The sequence below is a fragment of the Bombus vancouverensis genome, chromosome 3 (genome assembly GCF_051014615.1).
Source record: "Bombus vancouverensis nearcticus chromosome 3, iyBomVanc1_principal, whole genome shotgun sequence".
In the NCBI taxonomy this organism is placed as follows: domain Eukaryota; kingdom Metazoa; phylum Arthropoda; class Insecta; order Hymenoptera; family Apidae; genus Bombus; species Bombus vancouverensis.
Genome location: NC_134913.1, coordinates 11,992,006 through 12,008,706, shown reverse-complemented (window position 1 = coordinate 12,008,706; position 16,701 = coordinate 11,992,006). Strand labels below are relative to the sequence as shown.

Genomic DNA, 16,701 nt, shown 5'->3' with positions numbered 1-16,701 from the left:
TTGGAATTATTATTATTATTGCACTATTTACATTACTGATTTATGATCTATGGATTTTATATTCCGCAATATTTTAATGTCATTGGAATTATTATTATTATTGTACTATTTACATTACTGAACATATTGCAACATTTTTAGAATTGTAAATATTTCCTAACACGTATGAGTTAATGAAAATGGTACACCTCGGTGTCGACTTTTTACGAAACTTTTTAAAGACGTCAAGAGAAATGATCAAGGCATGCAAGGACGTGCACTTTAATTAAAAGTAACGCAACTGTAATTATAGTCTGAAAGCAGAGAAAATGAAAAACTTTGACTCACCCTTTGTAGCGTGCGTTGATATTTCTGCAACTTCTTCTTGTCTCTAACCCTGCGAACGTTATTAGAACATTGTTAGAAATGAATTGTCGGAACGTCAGTATTGTGAAAATATAAAATGCATTATTCTAAAAGTGTATTGTATACGAATTATGATCCAAAAGAAACGACCAATGATCAATCAACTCTTTAGAAAAAAAAGTTGAGAAACGTGGAGACTCGACAGACATCTGGCAAACATGAGATCAGTAATTTGGCGTGGCAAATAACGATAAATTTAGGAGCAGATTTTATTTTGTTAGAAAATGAAAATTGTCCAAGGTACACGTATTATAGAATCAGTAACTCTTAAATTCTCTCCTACAACTAAAAGAATGACAAAATATGAGAAAGAAATACATTCCCTTTTCATCTCATTTGTTTTTCCAGGTTCAGAGAATCATGTGTTTGGTTAATTACAATTTTGTAATTAAAAACTATCTTTGACAACAAAACAGACAAATCTATGACACTATCCCCAAATTAATATATATCACGATAATAAATTAAAAAGAAGCATATTGTTTTCTGTGCAAGATATGACTAGGACGTCTTTAAAAATCAATGACCAATCACAAGGAAATTGCGACGATAATAATTTTCATATAATTTACAAATGATTTATCAATGTTATAACATGGTATTGTTTAATTGCCATACAAGCTGTGTGGTTTATAGAAAATAATTGCGCTTATAGGAAGAGCACGTTTCGATATCCTTTCATCATGTACGAACAAACAAATTATGCACCCTCGAAAAGAAACTATCGTACTTGCGATAATAGAAACATCAACCCAGATGGTACTTACGAAATGAATACTGACAGGAATTTGTTTGTTTTGTATTCTTTCTATACTATCTTATATTTATCTTTTCCTATTAGAAATTACTACAGTTTATAAACATCCAGATGTTACTTATATCTGTGAATATATAAAAGACAAATTCTATTTTGCAACGTTATACAACGGTCGAAAGGATGTAAAAAGCACATCTAATATCCACTTCTTTACAATCGATGACGAGCTAATTTACAATAATTTTTACTACGATTTTGGCCCTTTAAACCTCGCCTGTTTATACAAGTAAGAATTTAAAATCCTTTTATATTTCTAAATAAAATTTTCATATGTCCCTCGAGTATTATTTTTTGATAGCGTCCACCATATCTGTAATAATTTATAATTATACGAAAAAAAAACAAAATTTGAAATAATAATTTCATAGAATTATTTGTCGTATAATTAAGAGAATTTGTATTTAATTATACTGTTATACAAATTGTACGATATTATATAGCTTGTATAATTAAATAAAAATAATTGAATAAAAATTCACAATATTAATTAAGAAGAAATAAATGTAATAAGGTTGAAAACATTGGAATTACTATCGGATCGTAATACTGTTAATAATGTTTTTTACAGATACTGCTGCAAAGTAAGTAAGAAGCTCGAGAGCCCAGGAAATGAGCATAGACAAATCGTGCACTATACATCACAACGAGATCACAAAAGGGCAAATTCCGCATACCTGGTTGCCTCTTACGCGGTGTTATACCTGAACAAAAGTCCAAGAGAAGCTTACAACATTCTTTTTATGGGAGGTGAAATTCCTATAAAGCCATTTCGAGATGCCTCTATGGGATCAGCAATTTATAGTATTCATTTGTCAGGTGACAATTTAGCGTGGAAATTATAAACTGGAGAATTAATTCTACTGAGTGAAATTAATCTTTTATATAATCTATTTTACGAGAATAGATTGTTTGAACGCTCTTAAAAAAGCAGTTTCCTTCGGCTTTTTTAATTTCTGCGACTTTGATGTGGTTGAGTATGAAAAGTACGAGGACATGAGAAACGGTGCTTTGAATTGGATGGTACCGCAAAAGTTCCTGGCTTTCGTTGGTCCAAGCACGGAACCAGGCACACCTTATCATCCACCTGAGTGCTACATTGATTACTTTTTAAAGAACGAAGTCACAGCCGTGATCAGATTGAATAAGAAAGCATACAGTGCATCGAGGTACAAATCTAATCCATAATCACAGAGTTCTTAATAGTTTCAACTGATGATTTTCAAAAATTCTATAAGATTATCTAATTGTAGAAGAACTACATTATTTATTGCAAATATTGACTATTTCCTAATCTTTAAGATTTATTACTCTATTAATACTGAAAGAATTATATTTCCCTGAAACTCTTAGAAATTATACGGTTACATAATTTGTTATGATTCTAAGTTTAGAATGAAATTAAAGCGATGCTTTAAAAATAGATTCACCGATGTAGGGATCACGCATTACGATATGTTCATGCCAGACGGCACGGTACCACCGAGAAGAATACTGAATGAATTTTTGCAACTAAGCGAAAATACCAGCGGTCCGATAGCAGTTCATTGCAAAGTTATTTGAAGTTCTTTAAACAATTTTCTTATCTATCTTCAAATTTTATTTATTTTATTTACTATATGAATAATATTTCAGGCTGGATTAGGAAGGACAGGTTCATTAATTGCCGCATATTTAATAAAGCATTATAAAATGACGGCAAGAGAAGCTATTGCCTGGATAAGGATTTGCAGACCTGGTTCCGTTATTGGACACCAACAAGCCTGGTTAGAAAATATAGAGAAAAATTTGTTGAACGCTGGTCAACAATATAAGTAATTCATGTTTCCCTTATTAGATATAAATAGTAATATTGCAATAAAGATTCTTGATCATTGAATAAAAAAAACAACCTTAACCCTTTAGAAACTAATAGGACAAAATATTTCAAGGTAACTGTTAAAAGGATCGCTGAATCTTTATAATTTGTATTTTTCTGGCATCATTGAAGTTTATTAAAGCATAGAATCTCGTTGTAAATTGAAATTATTTCATTTTAAAAATTATATTTAATTTATTATTATCATATTATTGCATTATATTGTTACCGTATGTTGTATCATTGCATTTATTATTGAAAGAAAATCCGTCTCGAAAGGATTAATACAGAGAGGAATTGTCTTTCTTACTATTAATTTTTAATGAAAAATAAAAAAGGAACACTTGACGTATAAATAATATTCAGTACATACCTATATACATCATGGTGATGTATTATTCGCAGACTGAAGTATTATGGCGATGGCGATGTAATATTGCACCATAAACGCGGAATATATTCGATCGCAGACAAATTGGAAAAGAAAATACACTATATGCCTGATGGAGGGTGCACAGGTAGGACTTTATGTCTCTGCCTAAAATCAACCAATGATCATATAAGAAAAGAGTATAAAAGCAATAGAATTTTTTATTAGAGGCTAGTAAAGATTTTACCTATGAAAATTGTAATTTTCAATGCAGCCCTTATATCGAAGATCTTCAATTTCTGCTTTGACGAGAAAGTGATGATCTAAAAAAAAAAAAATAATTAGAGAAAAAAATGGTGAAAAATGTTAATTTTAAACTAGGGTTAGGATTACATTAAATTACAGTGGAAATTTTTCAATGTAAATTTGTATTGTTTCAGAACCAAACTACGATAGTCTGCCGATAGAGAAAAAAGGCAAAACGAAATTTACGAGAATTTTAGGTATTTATTCAATATTTTATAATTTTCGTACTTTATTTCTTAATTTTTAAAAAACACAAGTAAAAGATATGCTACTATATAACTGCTATAAGGTAATATATATACGTAGTACGTTACACTTTTTAACAAAGTATTCTTTTCTGATTGAAAATTGTGTTTCTAAGTTAATTCATGTAATTATATCGAAATTTTAATAAATCTTTGATAGTCTAGCATAGGTCTGCTGACCTTGAAAAACTAACATATAATATTTTGCTCTGTTACATTACAAAGGCTATTGAATTATATTATTATACCTTTATACAAACCATAGTAGTTGAAATCCTCATTATGAAAGAGTGTTGGCATAATTTGTAACGTAAAATTAGGAAAAAATTCAAGAGTACGTCGAAGCATGCAAGAAAGAACAACCGCGCGCCAAAACTGCTTCAGGAACATGCTCGCGCATCTCAATTTCGATTACTAATCGATCGAGATTTCTTACCACGTAGAAATATATATACAATTTTAACACTTATGATACCTTAACAAATGAAATAATCATAGAAATTGAAACAAAAAATTAGTACAAAATGTATTTTTATAAGATTTCAACGTAAGAAGACATTTATTTACAGAACAATCATTATCAATTTCTTGTCGATTATTCAATACTTCATATCTATCTATAGCTGCGCGCGCAACCAATATGAATTGGAATTAATAATGAATCGAAATTAAATTAAAATAAAATTATTTATAAGAACTGACGACTCAGAAAAGTAACAGGGAATTATTAAAATATGTTGCAGCGAATATTATGAGTTTAAAGGAAAATATCAATAAAACAAGTTTTCGCGCCAATAGATCTCATACCGAGCATTCTGCGCGCGCATCCAATTTCAATTAGTTTAATTTACAATTTCTAACGTAGTGGTAGTGTTCTTTGTCTTATGCAATTTTCTTGTTATTTATCAACATTACGACGGAACTTGAATTATGCAGTCATTGTAAAGGTATCTTTTAGTGCATGTATAGAAAGTAAACTACAAACTTGAAGAATATAAAAAAGAATTTAAGCTATGTAACTAATCTACATCGTTGAATAAATAAATAAATTTTGTCCTATGCTATGCAGGTATTATAATACAATTTTTTTTCTTTTCTTGCTCATAGGAAAATTAAGAAATTTCCGCGGAACAGACGATTCAGAACGAACTCCACAGAAATACAGGGCTACGGATCCATATATTATGACACAAGGAGATAGACTGAACGAAATCAAAATGAACAAATTCAAACCATCTCGAACTTCAGAGTCGCGACAAAAGAATTGCATCTCTTACGGATTGGACGCTTTGAAAAACGCGCGTCGAAGGAAATAAGTAAGTAAACATAAAAGAAAAGAAATTATTTTATTTCGTTTAAACACGAAATTTACTTCTTCCTAGTTTAATTTGAATTATAATTGAGATTTTTTCAAACCATACAATATATATATATATTTTTATAATTAATATATATATAATATATATATATAATTTGTTGAAAAGAAAATACACGAGGATCAGTAAAGCCTGAAAGAAATATTGAAGGAAAAATGATTTATCGAAAATTTTTTTACATGATTTTATAATCCATTCAATACAAAATGATTCGTCCTTGTATAAACTAAATAGAGAGATTTCTCGGGAAGAATTATCAGAAATAATTATATAGAGAATACAATTTCTAAAAGATCCACTGATTTTCTCTTCCTCTGTGTTTTAATCCTACCTTTTCTTTTCTTTTTTGAACATTTGTTATTGCATCGGTGAATGCTTCAATGAAGCTTGTTTAGAGAATTTTATGCTCTATATATTTACTTGAAAATAATTTCCACGCAAAACTGTTTCGACAAAAATCGACAAAAACGGGAGATATTCCATCAAAATAGGATTTTGAGAAACAAGAACAACTGCAGATCAACACGCAGATCCGCGTCTCTTAAAGCTTTTTTTGTACAATTATGCGTCAATTAGCACTTTTCTTCAACAACAATATTTATTCCATCGCTTTCACTTTTGAATCACTATCGAATCTTGATATATATATATATATATGTACATATGTACATATATATATATCAAGATTCGATATGTACATATATATATATTGAGATCATTCGATATTTCAAGTTTGAACTTCAAAGGAAATGTCATCTGTGTCCAATGGTGGAAACAGAAGGGTACAACTTACAGAGATTTATATCATAAATCATGGACCACAAAATTTCTGCTAATTCGGTAAACAGGAAGGAAAATCGTCACGAATCTGTGCAGTTAAAAGTGACAATCAAAGTAATTCATCGTTCATGCTTCGCGCTCCAATCTCGAACGCGTTTTTTGTTATTTATATTTTACGATTATTACTCATTACAGATCTTATAATCGCTGTAGATTATCAACTATCAAAGTTTATACGATACATAAAACATATTCGCCTTTATACCCTATGATTAGCAGGAAACAAGTTCATATAGGGTATATACAATTGTGCAATTTAACATCAACGTGAAATCTCGAATTTATAGAATAGAAAAAGAAACGAAAAGAACTTTCCTTCTGGCATCGTAAGCTAATGAGAAATTCATGATATAGTATTCCATATTACGCGACTAAAAGATTAAAGACTAATTCAGTTTTGTGAGTACACTTATAATCACAAGAATTATGTAATGCCACAAAAATTGTATAAGAAAGTAATTAGTTAATTATCCTTTCTCTTTTTCTTCTGTTCTTTGTTTGTGTTAATGCAAAGAAGTAACTTATTTAAATATTGCAATTTAAATATTATATAATGTATTGCGCTTTGAATTTTCATCACGTATCACAATGATCAGAGTTTGATAGATAAAAGCGTAAAAAACAGGCCATGAATTTAATTCCTCCCGCTCTGATAAATACTTTTTTTTGTTATTCAATGTATAGTTTTATCATTTTTTGATAGACTTTTACAGTTTTACATTCAATTCTGCACAGATTGAATGGATAATGCCATTCTAATATGTATAATATATATTATGCCTATTAATTTGTGTACCCAAAACATCGCTTTTGTGTCATCATTTATCTTTTTTTTGTTTCTATTTGTCTGTTATCTTAAACACGCGTTAAAAAATTTTGGTTTCTCGAAAGTTAGATATCATTTTTTTTACTTGCACTAAGCACATTATAATATTTTACTGTCATGTGTTATTAATCGTTACTGTCGTTATAATCATCATAGGTTTATCATTAACTATCAAAATTCTTATTATCCTTTGAAACTACTCCCCTCTCATATTTTTTTTTCTTTTTATTATAGAGCTCAGATATTACAATATTCATCGCTCACGCAAGATCCTTTTTTTTTAATTTTTAACTATATTTAAAACTTATAACCAAAAGATAAAAACAGTATATTAAATATGATATTATTGAATATTGCAGACACTTGTACCCCTTAGTTGATCATCTTTTTGCTTTTTTCGTGATATTTATTCCTTTTTTTTGTTTTGTTTTGTTTTATTTCTCTGGGTTTGGATATGCCAGGAAAAAAGATTTATGTATATTGTTACAAGCAACAATACATGATATTCAAAATGATATCGCTTGATTTTCTGAGCTTGAAACCGTCATTGCATCCTTCGTAATCTTCCTCTCTTTTTTTTTTTTTTTCTTTGTTTTTATGTAAAGTCCTCGCGATTTCAATGTTGTTACGTTAGTGTTAAAAAAAAAAAAGAAACTGCATCAGGATTTTGCATGCATTTGCACTCCCGTTACTTCTTTTTGCATCATACAGTCTTTTTTCAAAGGTGATGTTATGCAATTTCCGACAGAGTTGAAACATGCCTATTTTTTGTTTGTTTTCATCTTTTCAAAAATTGCTCCTCAAAGAGCGCTTTATAATGCACCATGTTGTATAAATTATCAAGGTCACACAGCTCTGTATAAAGTTACACTCGCGATGTGTTGATTTGCCATGACTTCGACGATCGCGTCGCGTATACCATAACAAAACGTACACCCAAATGGATTTGTTGTGTTCGTCGAGGAAGCACGGTTCAATACTACTGGCCGTGCACTAGCCTTCAACTGTTCGCTTATTCTATCCCATTTCGTGTAGGCAGTGATCTAAAAAACAAACGATCGTTGAAATTATCTTAATCTCAAACACTTATCAAACATTTATCAAAGACTCGTTGAAGCTGCTATTATTTGTCTTAACTATACATCTCATTCACAAATATATCGTACCGTAACTGGAGAAGGGGAAACATCTATAAGTTTCCCCGATTCGGTGGAATTATTTTCTGGTGGAAGAGTTAAAGAAAACTCACAACGATGGTACATGTTAAAATTATAATGCCCCGGGTAATTTGTGTGTAGCACAAACTTCTTAACACATTGGGTTTTGGCATCAAATAAAATATCCTACAAAAAATGACAGAATGTTTAGATATATATTTATTTCGATTTGCTGATTTACTTTTTTGAAGTATGGAATAGTTATTAAGAGAAAAATGTACCAATCCTAAAGTAAAATAGTTGTAGAAGAAATCCGAACGTCTTATTTTATCGCGTTTGTGTGCGTGAGGGCTATGAATGCGCATCTTATCTTCGGCTTTGAAAAAGACTCGAGATGGTGCTCCCAAAGCACTCAGCACATCTTCACAAGTGTCACCAAATAACACCTATAATTGTGTATATTGTACAAAAAATAAGAATGCAGCATACAGCAAAGTTCAATTGTTATAGATTTAAAAGTTCTCTCATTGCTGTAACGATCATACAGCTCACTTTAAAGGGCACTTACAATGTTTAAAGAAGTTTAGACTATACAATACTTTGGGATAAAAATTCTACTACAAACTAAATTATAAAATATAACCTCTTTGGTTAAGCAGCGTTTTTTTGGCTCCAGTAATACCCTTGTTACAGAGCTACCTTCTGTGAAAAGGTGCAATCTAAGACCTCGTGTACGCATTTTGTCTCGCATGACATCTGCCTTTTCTAAATACAAATTGTTATGATAGCAAACCTAACAAAATGTGATTATGTAATATTAATCTTGCTTAGATATTCGTATGTCCTGTTCTATACACCAGCAAAAAATAATTACAAGTGGTAGAGGTGGTGGTGGTGCCTTTAAGTTATGCTCATCGCTTCCACCTCCAGCACCCATGTTACCAACATAAATAGCTGTTTTTGCCACAAGGGGAGATGTTCCATTTGGGAATTGCAATGATCCTAATCCATGTGCATATCCAGGTTGGAACTTTGAATCAATGGGGAAGTAAAACGATAGTCCTCGAAAATTTAACACAAATACCTAAAAACCAACATTATTTGATTGCACAGATTTTTACTAATTCTTTACATAAATGGAAACACTATACTTGTTTATCACTATCGTAAACACCAGGATGGGTTGCTCCAAATGAATGTTCAATCTGTTCAATAGATGGCAAAACCTCTGGTGAATTGAATGGCAAACCACAGTATTTGAGTTTAACTAATTTCATGTTATAAATCTCAATTATTTTGAGCCTTTGCACCACTGGGTCGAATATAAGCCGAACTCCATCATGAGGTAAGTTTATTACTAAATCTACATCTAAAGGATTCTGCATGTGTAAAACATACAATTTAATTCCACATTAATTACGCAGAAGTAAAGAATATGATAATAACATATAAATCTAATTTTTATCAATATATACTTACACTATCACTATAAAGTACTTGTACTCCCCTTATAATGCCCACTTGGGATTGTATTATTGATACAGATTGGGAAAAATGCATGCCTGTAAGAATAACTCCTTTTTAAAAGTAGACCACACATTATCGTTATTTCATGAATTGCTTATATTAAACTATATGCGTATCAACATAATTATTTCAAATAATATCATGACTCTCATTAAACTCATATCTATTTATAAAGTGATATCTTATTAAAGCGTCAATTTCCAATTAATTATTGGCCAATTAATTGACAATTCAGCAGCAAAAGTTCAAATAGCGAGGCAATACGTGTAAACAATTACATAATAAGCAACAAAATATTCATAGTGATCACCATTTTCTTTGTTTACGCGCGATTGTCAAATGAGGTGTTTACAAATAGAATGAAATAGCAAAGTACGAATGCTGACATGACGACAACATCAATAAAGTTCAATTTGAAAAAGAGGAGAGAGTATAACGAAAATTCTCTGTTCGTTTTCTAAATTATTATGAATTAATTTGATGATCGCAAAATTACGCGTAATACGACGTAGCCGCGATACATCGCGAGTATTTCGTCACTTGCCTAAAATAAATTCCCACTGCTCGCAGCCGAGGGATCTTTCGGGCACTACCTCGAGTTCCAACATCTCTAACCGATTCCTTTTGTTATTTCCTTTACTTTTATAAATTAAACTAAAACAGAGTGCACCACGCGTCTCCAAATATCATGAGAACTGCGTTGTTCCTTTGTCTACGTATCGCACTGTTACTAATCACCAGATAGCCATATTGCTTTCCTAAACAATAAACCTCAACACTCTACTCTCACTGCTAGCAAACTGTCACCGAACAGCTGATACGTGCCGCGAATTACGTGAAACAGAATCAGACTACCGACTGTGTACGGAAATGTCGCCATTTCGAAGAAAAACTTCGTTTCTTTCGCTTTAGATGCCGCCACATATGCGACTCCGTCGGCTAAAATTAGTAGCGCGAATATTTGAATTTTGCTTCAAAAACCTTTTCCTAGGAACAATAAAAATTTGAATTAACAATAATTACTTTGCTATTTATTCAAGATGTTTAATTTTGTAATTTTAATGTAGACAATGTTACACTATGTCGTGATATATTTGTTGTTTAAAAAAATGTATATCGACATTGGAAAATTGGAAATATTGATTGAGAAGTTTTATGTAATTATACGAGTTGTAAATAAAGCATATACGAGAAAATGATTTGATTTGTAAGCGTATTACGTATTATTTTCATTGATCACATACTAATCATGTTGACGTACCTTTTCTTCATTCGCGCCGCGATACCAATCACGTGTACAGATGTTTCCAATTACGAGATCCACATTGTAAAACATGCCTGAGATCTTTCTAAATTCAAATTTAATTTAGTAGTAAATATTTACTCTTTTTCTTATCTTTTTTAAATCCTTTTACATTGTACGAAGACGTAACCAGATACGTGTTGATTTCGGACAACCGGAATTATGTTTCCCTATTTTAATAATTCCTTTCTTTTCGAAATTTGTTTATTTTATTATATTCTAAGTTTCATAAAGTTGAACGAAATAAATTTGGAATAATAGACAAGATTCTTAATAAGCGGACAAAGAAAACTCGATTTAGCAAGTTTGCAATAAAAACGACACAACTTCCCTTTATTATAAGATGTCGGGGTTAAAGATCATAGATAATAGAATCTTGTATTCTTCGTTAACCCACGCCATGGGGGGTTTTACGATCGTGAATACACGAAAGAACTTTCGATAGAACAATTGAAAATCTTAGCATGAAAGAATTGTTTCAATCATACTTTGTTACAATAGAAAAGAAATGAAAGAAGAAAAGATATAGAAAAATTGCTTGATTATTTATAAAATACTTCGATTCTTCATAAAAAGAAAGAAATAATATGATGTAAACAAAAAGCTTCTTGATTGTAAAAATTCATTTTATGGAAAGTATCAAGGTTTGTGATAAATATATTGGAAATTTGAGAATGTAACGCAAAAGATAGTCAAAACATAAAATAATCTTTCATGAGATATATATGACGCACTCTTAAAATCATCCGGATAACAAAGTGCGGTCTTAAGATAATAGTCTGCGAGAGATTCTGTTTACGAATTGATAAATTAAAAAATATAAAGATCATGTATACATTTTATGTGTGAGTTAAAAACTGCAAATAAAAAAATAATCTTATTTAGACTGTAAGATTTTACAAATGCACCTTTTTATTTTTATAAGAAGATCAATGTTTCTACTCTAATACAAAGAAATGTCTAACTTTCTACTGAATAAGTAATTATAAATCTATTTGAAATCAATATCATCGTGAGATAACGAATTTAGATAAATTTTGCGATCAACGTGAATCAAAATAGATAAACCTTTTTAAAAACCTAATAAAATATAGTTACAAAAATCAGCACTGAAACACTTTTGTTGCATAAAACCATTACTACAATAAATATTATAAATTTATCCGAAACTAAGTGTCATCGTTGGTAAACAATTGAGATAAATTTATCATTCTCTGAATGAATCTCAAAACCAAACAGAATACTTGAAAAATGTGAGTCATACCTACTTGGTAAAGCTAAAAGAGTTACACTAAATCGCCATTACAACAGAAATATTTTCATCTTATTGTTACATTAGAAAGATATTTGAAACTATAATTACTATTATTGGTTGAAACTACAGATAAATTTATCGGTCGCCTGAAAGAATTTTAAAACGAACGAAAACATTTGAAGAATGTAAATAGCGCTTGGTAGAGTTACGGGTTTTAACAAAACGCCATTGTTACAATTGAAATACTTTTTCCTCGTGAAACGGTTGTTGGTGCATACATCGCGCGGTCGTGCCCACCATGTTATGCAATCAATTATGATAACCATATCATGCGCTACACAGTCGAGCCTCCAGAAACGTCAAGCCACGCGTGACTTTTCTACGAATATGTATGCGTTCCGTATTGTGTATATTGTATATGTTTATGCAAAATATATCGATAACTCTGTGACACCGGGTCGAAGCTATCGAAGTCTAGAAAAATATGAGAAAAAGATGAAAAGGGGAAGAATGAAGGCGATAAGAGGCGAGCGATTTCGAGGAATTCATTCGAACCAAAACACAATGACTCTTATTTCAATTCCATCTTCGATTCTATCTGTCTTTCTCAAGCACTACATTTATTTCATTGTTACACGAAGACCACAAGTAAAAGTGTTGTTATTTCTATACTCAGAGGTAGGATCACAATAGTTATTATTTTATTGAATGGATCAATCTATCACACCGTTCTGAGCCAAAAAAACCTTTATTGCACGCGCTTACAAAAACTAGGGATAAAAACAAAAAAGCATCTTAAGCCTATCGATTAAATCTATCGATTGTAACTAGGACTATTTTCTAGTTACTATTTCTTATAACTAACGCATCTGCATATGGATGGCGACACGAACTCACGTTGTCATTTTCAACAAAAAGTATCTTTCTTAATTTTCTAATCTTAATGTCACTTTATGACTAAAGGAGAATATTTTAGCATATAGTAGATAAAAATGGAAAGAACCTATTAGATTCAAAATATAGTCGATGAAGATTATAGGAACTAAATATATAACAAACGATATTTTAATATTCTCATGAGTAATGTTTTTACTGTTGTAGACTTCCAAAAGATATAAGAAAACCTTAGGATACTTACTCAAGTCTGTACTACATTATACAATTAATTTTTAATTATTTTTAGGGAAAATGATAGTAAATGCACAAATAACACAAAAACTGAATAAACGTACGTAATTTGGAACTCAAATAGAAAATGAAATTATTTGAAGAAACATCATAAAAAGATTTAAGAATATCTAAATAAAAAGAATACGATTGGACGATAGTTTAAATGGAAAAAAAGAAAAATTGTAATGTAAAAATTAGTAAAGTTTAATATGCAATAAATCTTTACAAATTAATTAACCTCAATGCTATACTATCGCAAAAGAATCAAATATTTTTTCTATTCCTTTATTTAGAATTGTAGAAAAAGAAGTGAACCAGCATACGTGGTAACTCGAAACAAAATATCTAATATTCTCATGTGTTTACAAAACCACTATCAATAAATTTAATACGAGATTGAACTCAATATATCTATAACAATTTATGTACAATTTTAAAAAATATACCTATTAATTCGAATCAATTAACATGATCACTTGACAGGACAAGGTCCACGGTATCAACTTTACGAAAGGCTCAGGTAAACAAAATATGCAGATCGATGTTACGTCGTACAAATGTCTTATCTTGATCCGTAAACATTTTTTTACTAAGAAGATCCGGCTTCATCGATGACACTTGACATAGGATCTTCGTGGATCGAGAAAGAACGTTACCAAAACTATGGAAATGTATCTACTGAACTACATATACATACAACTGCAAGATTGTGAGGAAATAAGATACAATAAATAACACGTTCAAAAATCACGTTATTGTTTACCAACTACGTATCTCACTAATACGTAAACATCGATAAATGACATGGCAAGAGGACTTTGCAACATTACAACATTATTCTTATTAACACAGTTCAATTTTGTCGTCTGACTCGCAAAAATATTCGTCCGCTTGTAGATACCTTTCATGAATATTATCATGTGTGTTATGTGAAACATTTTGAAATTTCATGAATATTATCATGTGTGTTATGCGAAACATTTTGAAATTTCATCAACACTGCTATGTGACTCGATTGGTATGATTGTATTTGTATTTGAAATCAATCTGAAAATGTATTTTATTACTTTCAATTACTCTTTGATCTTTTTTGTTGCAGTAAAGTATTTATCAATAAAAATGATGGAAAAAGTAATAAGAAAAAAAATTCATCTTCGTGCCTGTTATTTTTCTTTGTTTATGTTTGTAATTTGACTGATAAACGATATAAATATCGTTTAGATTTCTGTATAAATTTCTGGGCAATTCGTGCACCATTCGAGACTTGTTTACACACTTGTACGCATTCGATTAGCACAAGCGAGCTACTGTTTTGTCGTTAAGAACCTTTCTTTGTTTTTCTCCGCTCATCTGGATGCATCGATGAATAATCTTCGTATATCGCGAAGATAGAAAAGAAATTTTGTGACGTTAATACGTAGCATTTTATACGAGGGATAAGAGGTCGATCAGCAAGCCTTAGCTGTTCGGAGAAAAAAATTTTCCCCGATAAAAAAGGAACAACGTGCACGCAACGTGAGTGGCTGAAATACAAAAGCTGTTATCTCTACTCAGCTGAAAAAGCATTCGGTCATGATCCTTTTATCGTTCCCGATGGTTTCGCGAGATTCTTCGTGTTATATTCCGTGGTCTGGCTCGCGCAGACACGCAAACACCACCGGACTAATCATTAATTAATCGGACGGGGTGAAAAAAAATGCTGGATGTTGATAAACTCGCTGAATGTTACCTTGAAATGAGACATTAGCTAAATAAATCATTGCAACAAAATCATCAAGTATACGATTGCTGTGTTTGCAGACAGTTGTACTTATAAGCAATTTCAATTTAACTCAGTTTCACTTTGTTTGAGAGCTCGACTCAATGCAAGTTAGATTTAGTTTAAGTCGATTCAGTATAACTGATTTCACAATGTAATCGATTTAAATTAATTGAAATTAGTTTAAGTCGATTTATTTCCATCTAATTCAGCTTATGGTATAACTTAGTTTAACTCAACTTTCAGTAAATGTTAACTCAATGTAACTCAACTTAACATACCTCAAACTGAATGTAATTCAGTTTAAACTTAATTTAACATAATGTGATTTAGTATAAAGTCAGGCTAATCCAATCTATTTCAATTTGATGCAATCTGATTCTATTTAATTCAACTTAATTTGATTCTAATTCTATGTAATTCAAGTTGACATCGCCTAACTTACCTTCATGCAACTTAACTCAACTCTAATTCGATTTAATGAAATTCAAACACAATCTAACTTAGCTCCGAAATTAAATTAATTTAACATGATTAAACTTAACTTAACCTTGACTCAACTTCGTTTGAACAGTATGTAACTCAGTTTGTTTCAAAACATACGATGCTACCTCGTTTTCTGATATTTATAAAAAAAGGAATTAAATAATCGATTTATCAGAGGCTGACTTGTACCGAAGATATAGGTCACAAGTATGTACATATAAATAAATACGATATTTAATGTCTGGCTTTCCTTGGGGGAAACCTTTAAAACTTTTCTGTCAATGATTCTTCCAGGAAATTAATCGTTCTCTGGATTGATTAATGGCAATCCGGGTCCGTAAAGTCCAAACAAAGTGCGATGTTGTTCGAGAAGTCTCTGTAAACAATAATATTGTATGAATCGCATATAGTGGACAGCTTAGATCAAAGTACAATGCTTGAACACAATTTCTTTCTCTCAGTAATCTCGCCTCGATGTTGTCTTTCTCCGAACGTTGGAAGAGCCAGCTCGATCGATTTCTTCTATATAATCGATATTAATTCATGTTTCTTCAATTACGTGTACATACTATTGCATCAATATTACCAAATTATTTGCCAAATTATTACGTTGCTGAAGATATAAAACATCTCAATACATGCAATATAGTATCTAGAAAATGTTATTTAATAATAGAACTATCGACTTTTACGCCTACCTAAATATATATTGAAGACGATTATAATTAAATGGTTCTATTAAGGAAATAAAATTTTAACGAGATAAAATCCTGTTAATGGATTGAATGTCTAATAATAAAATTGAAATAATATTTTGATGCAACGGTTCATTATGGAACTCGCAAAAATATTGTAGATTATAGTTATATGTGACATAATGAAAGAAAATGGATATGTATGATCAAAAGTCAATGTTAGTTTTATCAGAAGTTATTAATATTCTTCATTATTATAAAAACAATAATCGCCAAACAAAAAAAAAAGTCATTCATAAGAAAAATACG

General features: G+C 30.6%; 2 protein-coding genes across 2 annotated transcripts; one reads left to right on the top strand and one right to left on the bottom strand.

Annotated features, from left to right (window-relative positions):
- The first annotated feature begins 1,088 nt into the window (after positions 1-1,088).
- On the top strand, positions 1,089-3,755 carry LOC117153974 (dual specificity protein phosphatase CDC14A). The gene is made up of 8 exons (XM_076617021.1): positions 1,089-1,164; positions 1,247-1,448; positions 1,734-2,033; positions 2,122-2,388; positions 2,644-2,773; positions 2,855-3,033; positions 3,483-3,595; positions 3,676-3,755. Exons 1-8 carry the CDS (start codon positions 1,089-1,091, stop codon positions 3,753-3,755), a joined length of 1,347 nt encoding a protein of 448 aa, XP_076473136.1.
- A 2,524-nt stretch (positions 3,756-6,279) lies between these two features.
- On the bottom strand, positions 6,280-10,557 carry LOC117153973 (PHAF1 protein CG7083). The gene is made up of 8 exons (XM_033328519.2): positions 10,269-10,557; positions 9,677-9,759; positions 9,349-9,576; positions 9,072-9,281; positions 8,841-8,990; positions 8,479-8,643; positions 8,207-8,383; positions 6,280-8,083 (listed from the first exon to the last, which is right to left on the bottom strand). The coding sequence occupies exons 1-8, from the start codon at positions 10,330-10,332 to the stop codon at positions 7,886-7,888; spliced, it is 1,275 nt and encodes a 424-aa protein (XP_033184410.1). The 5' UTR covers positions 10,333-10,557; the 3' UTR covers positions 6,280-7,885.
- Positions 10,558-16,701: the final 6,144 nt, after the last annotated feature.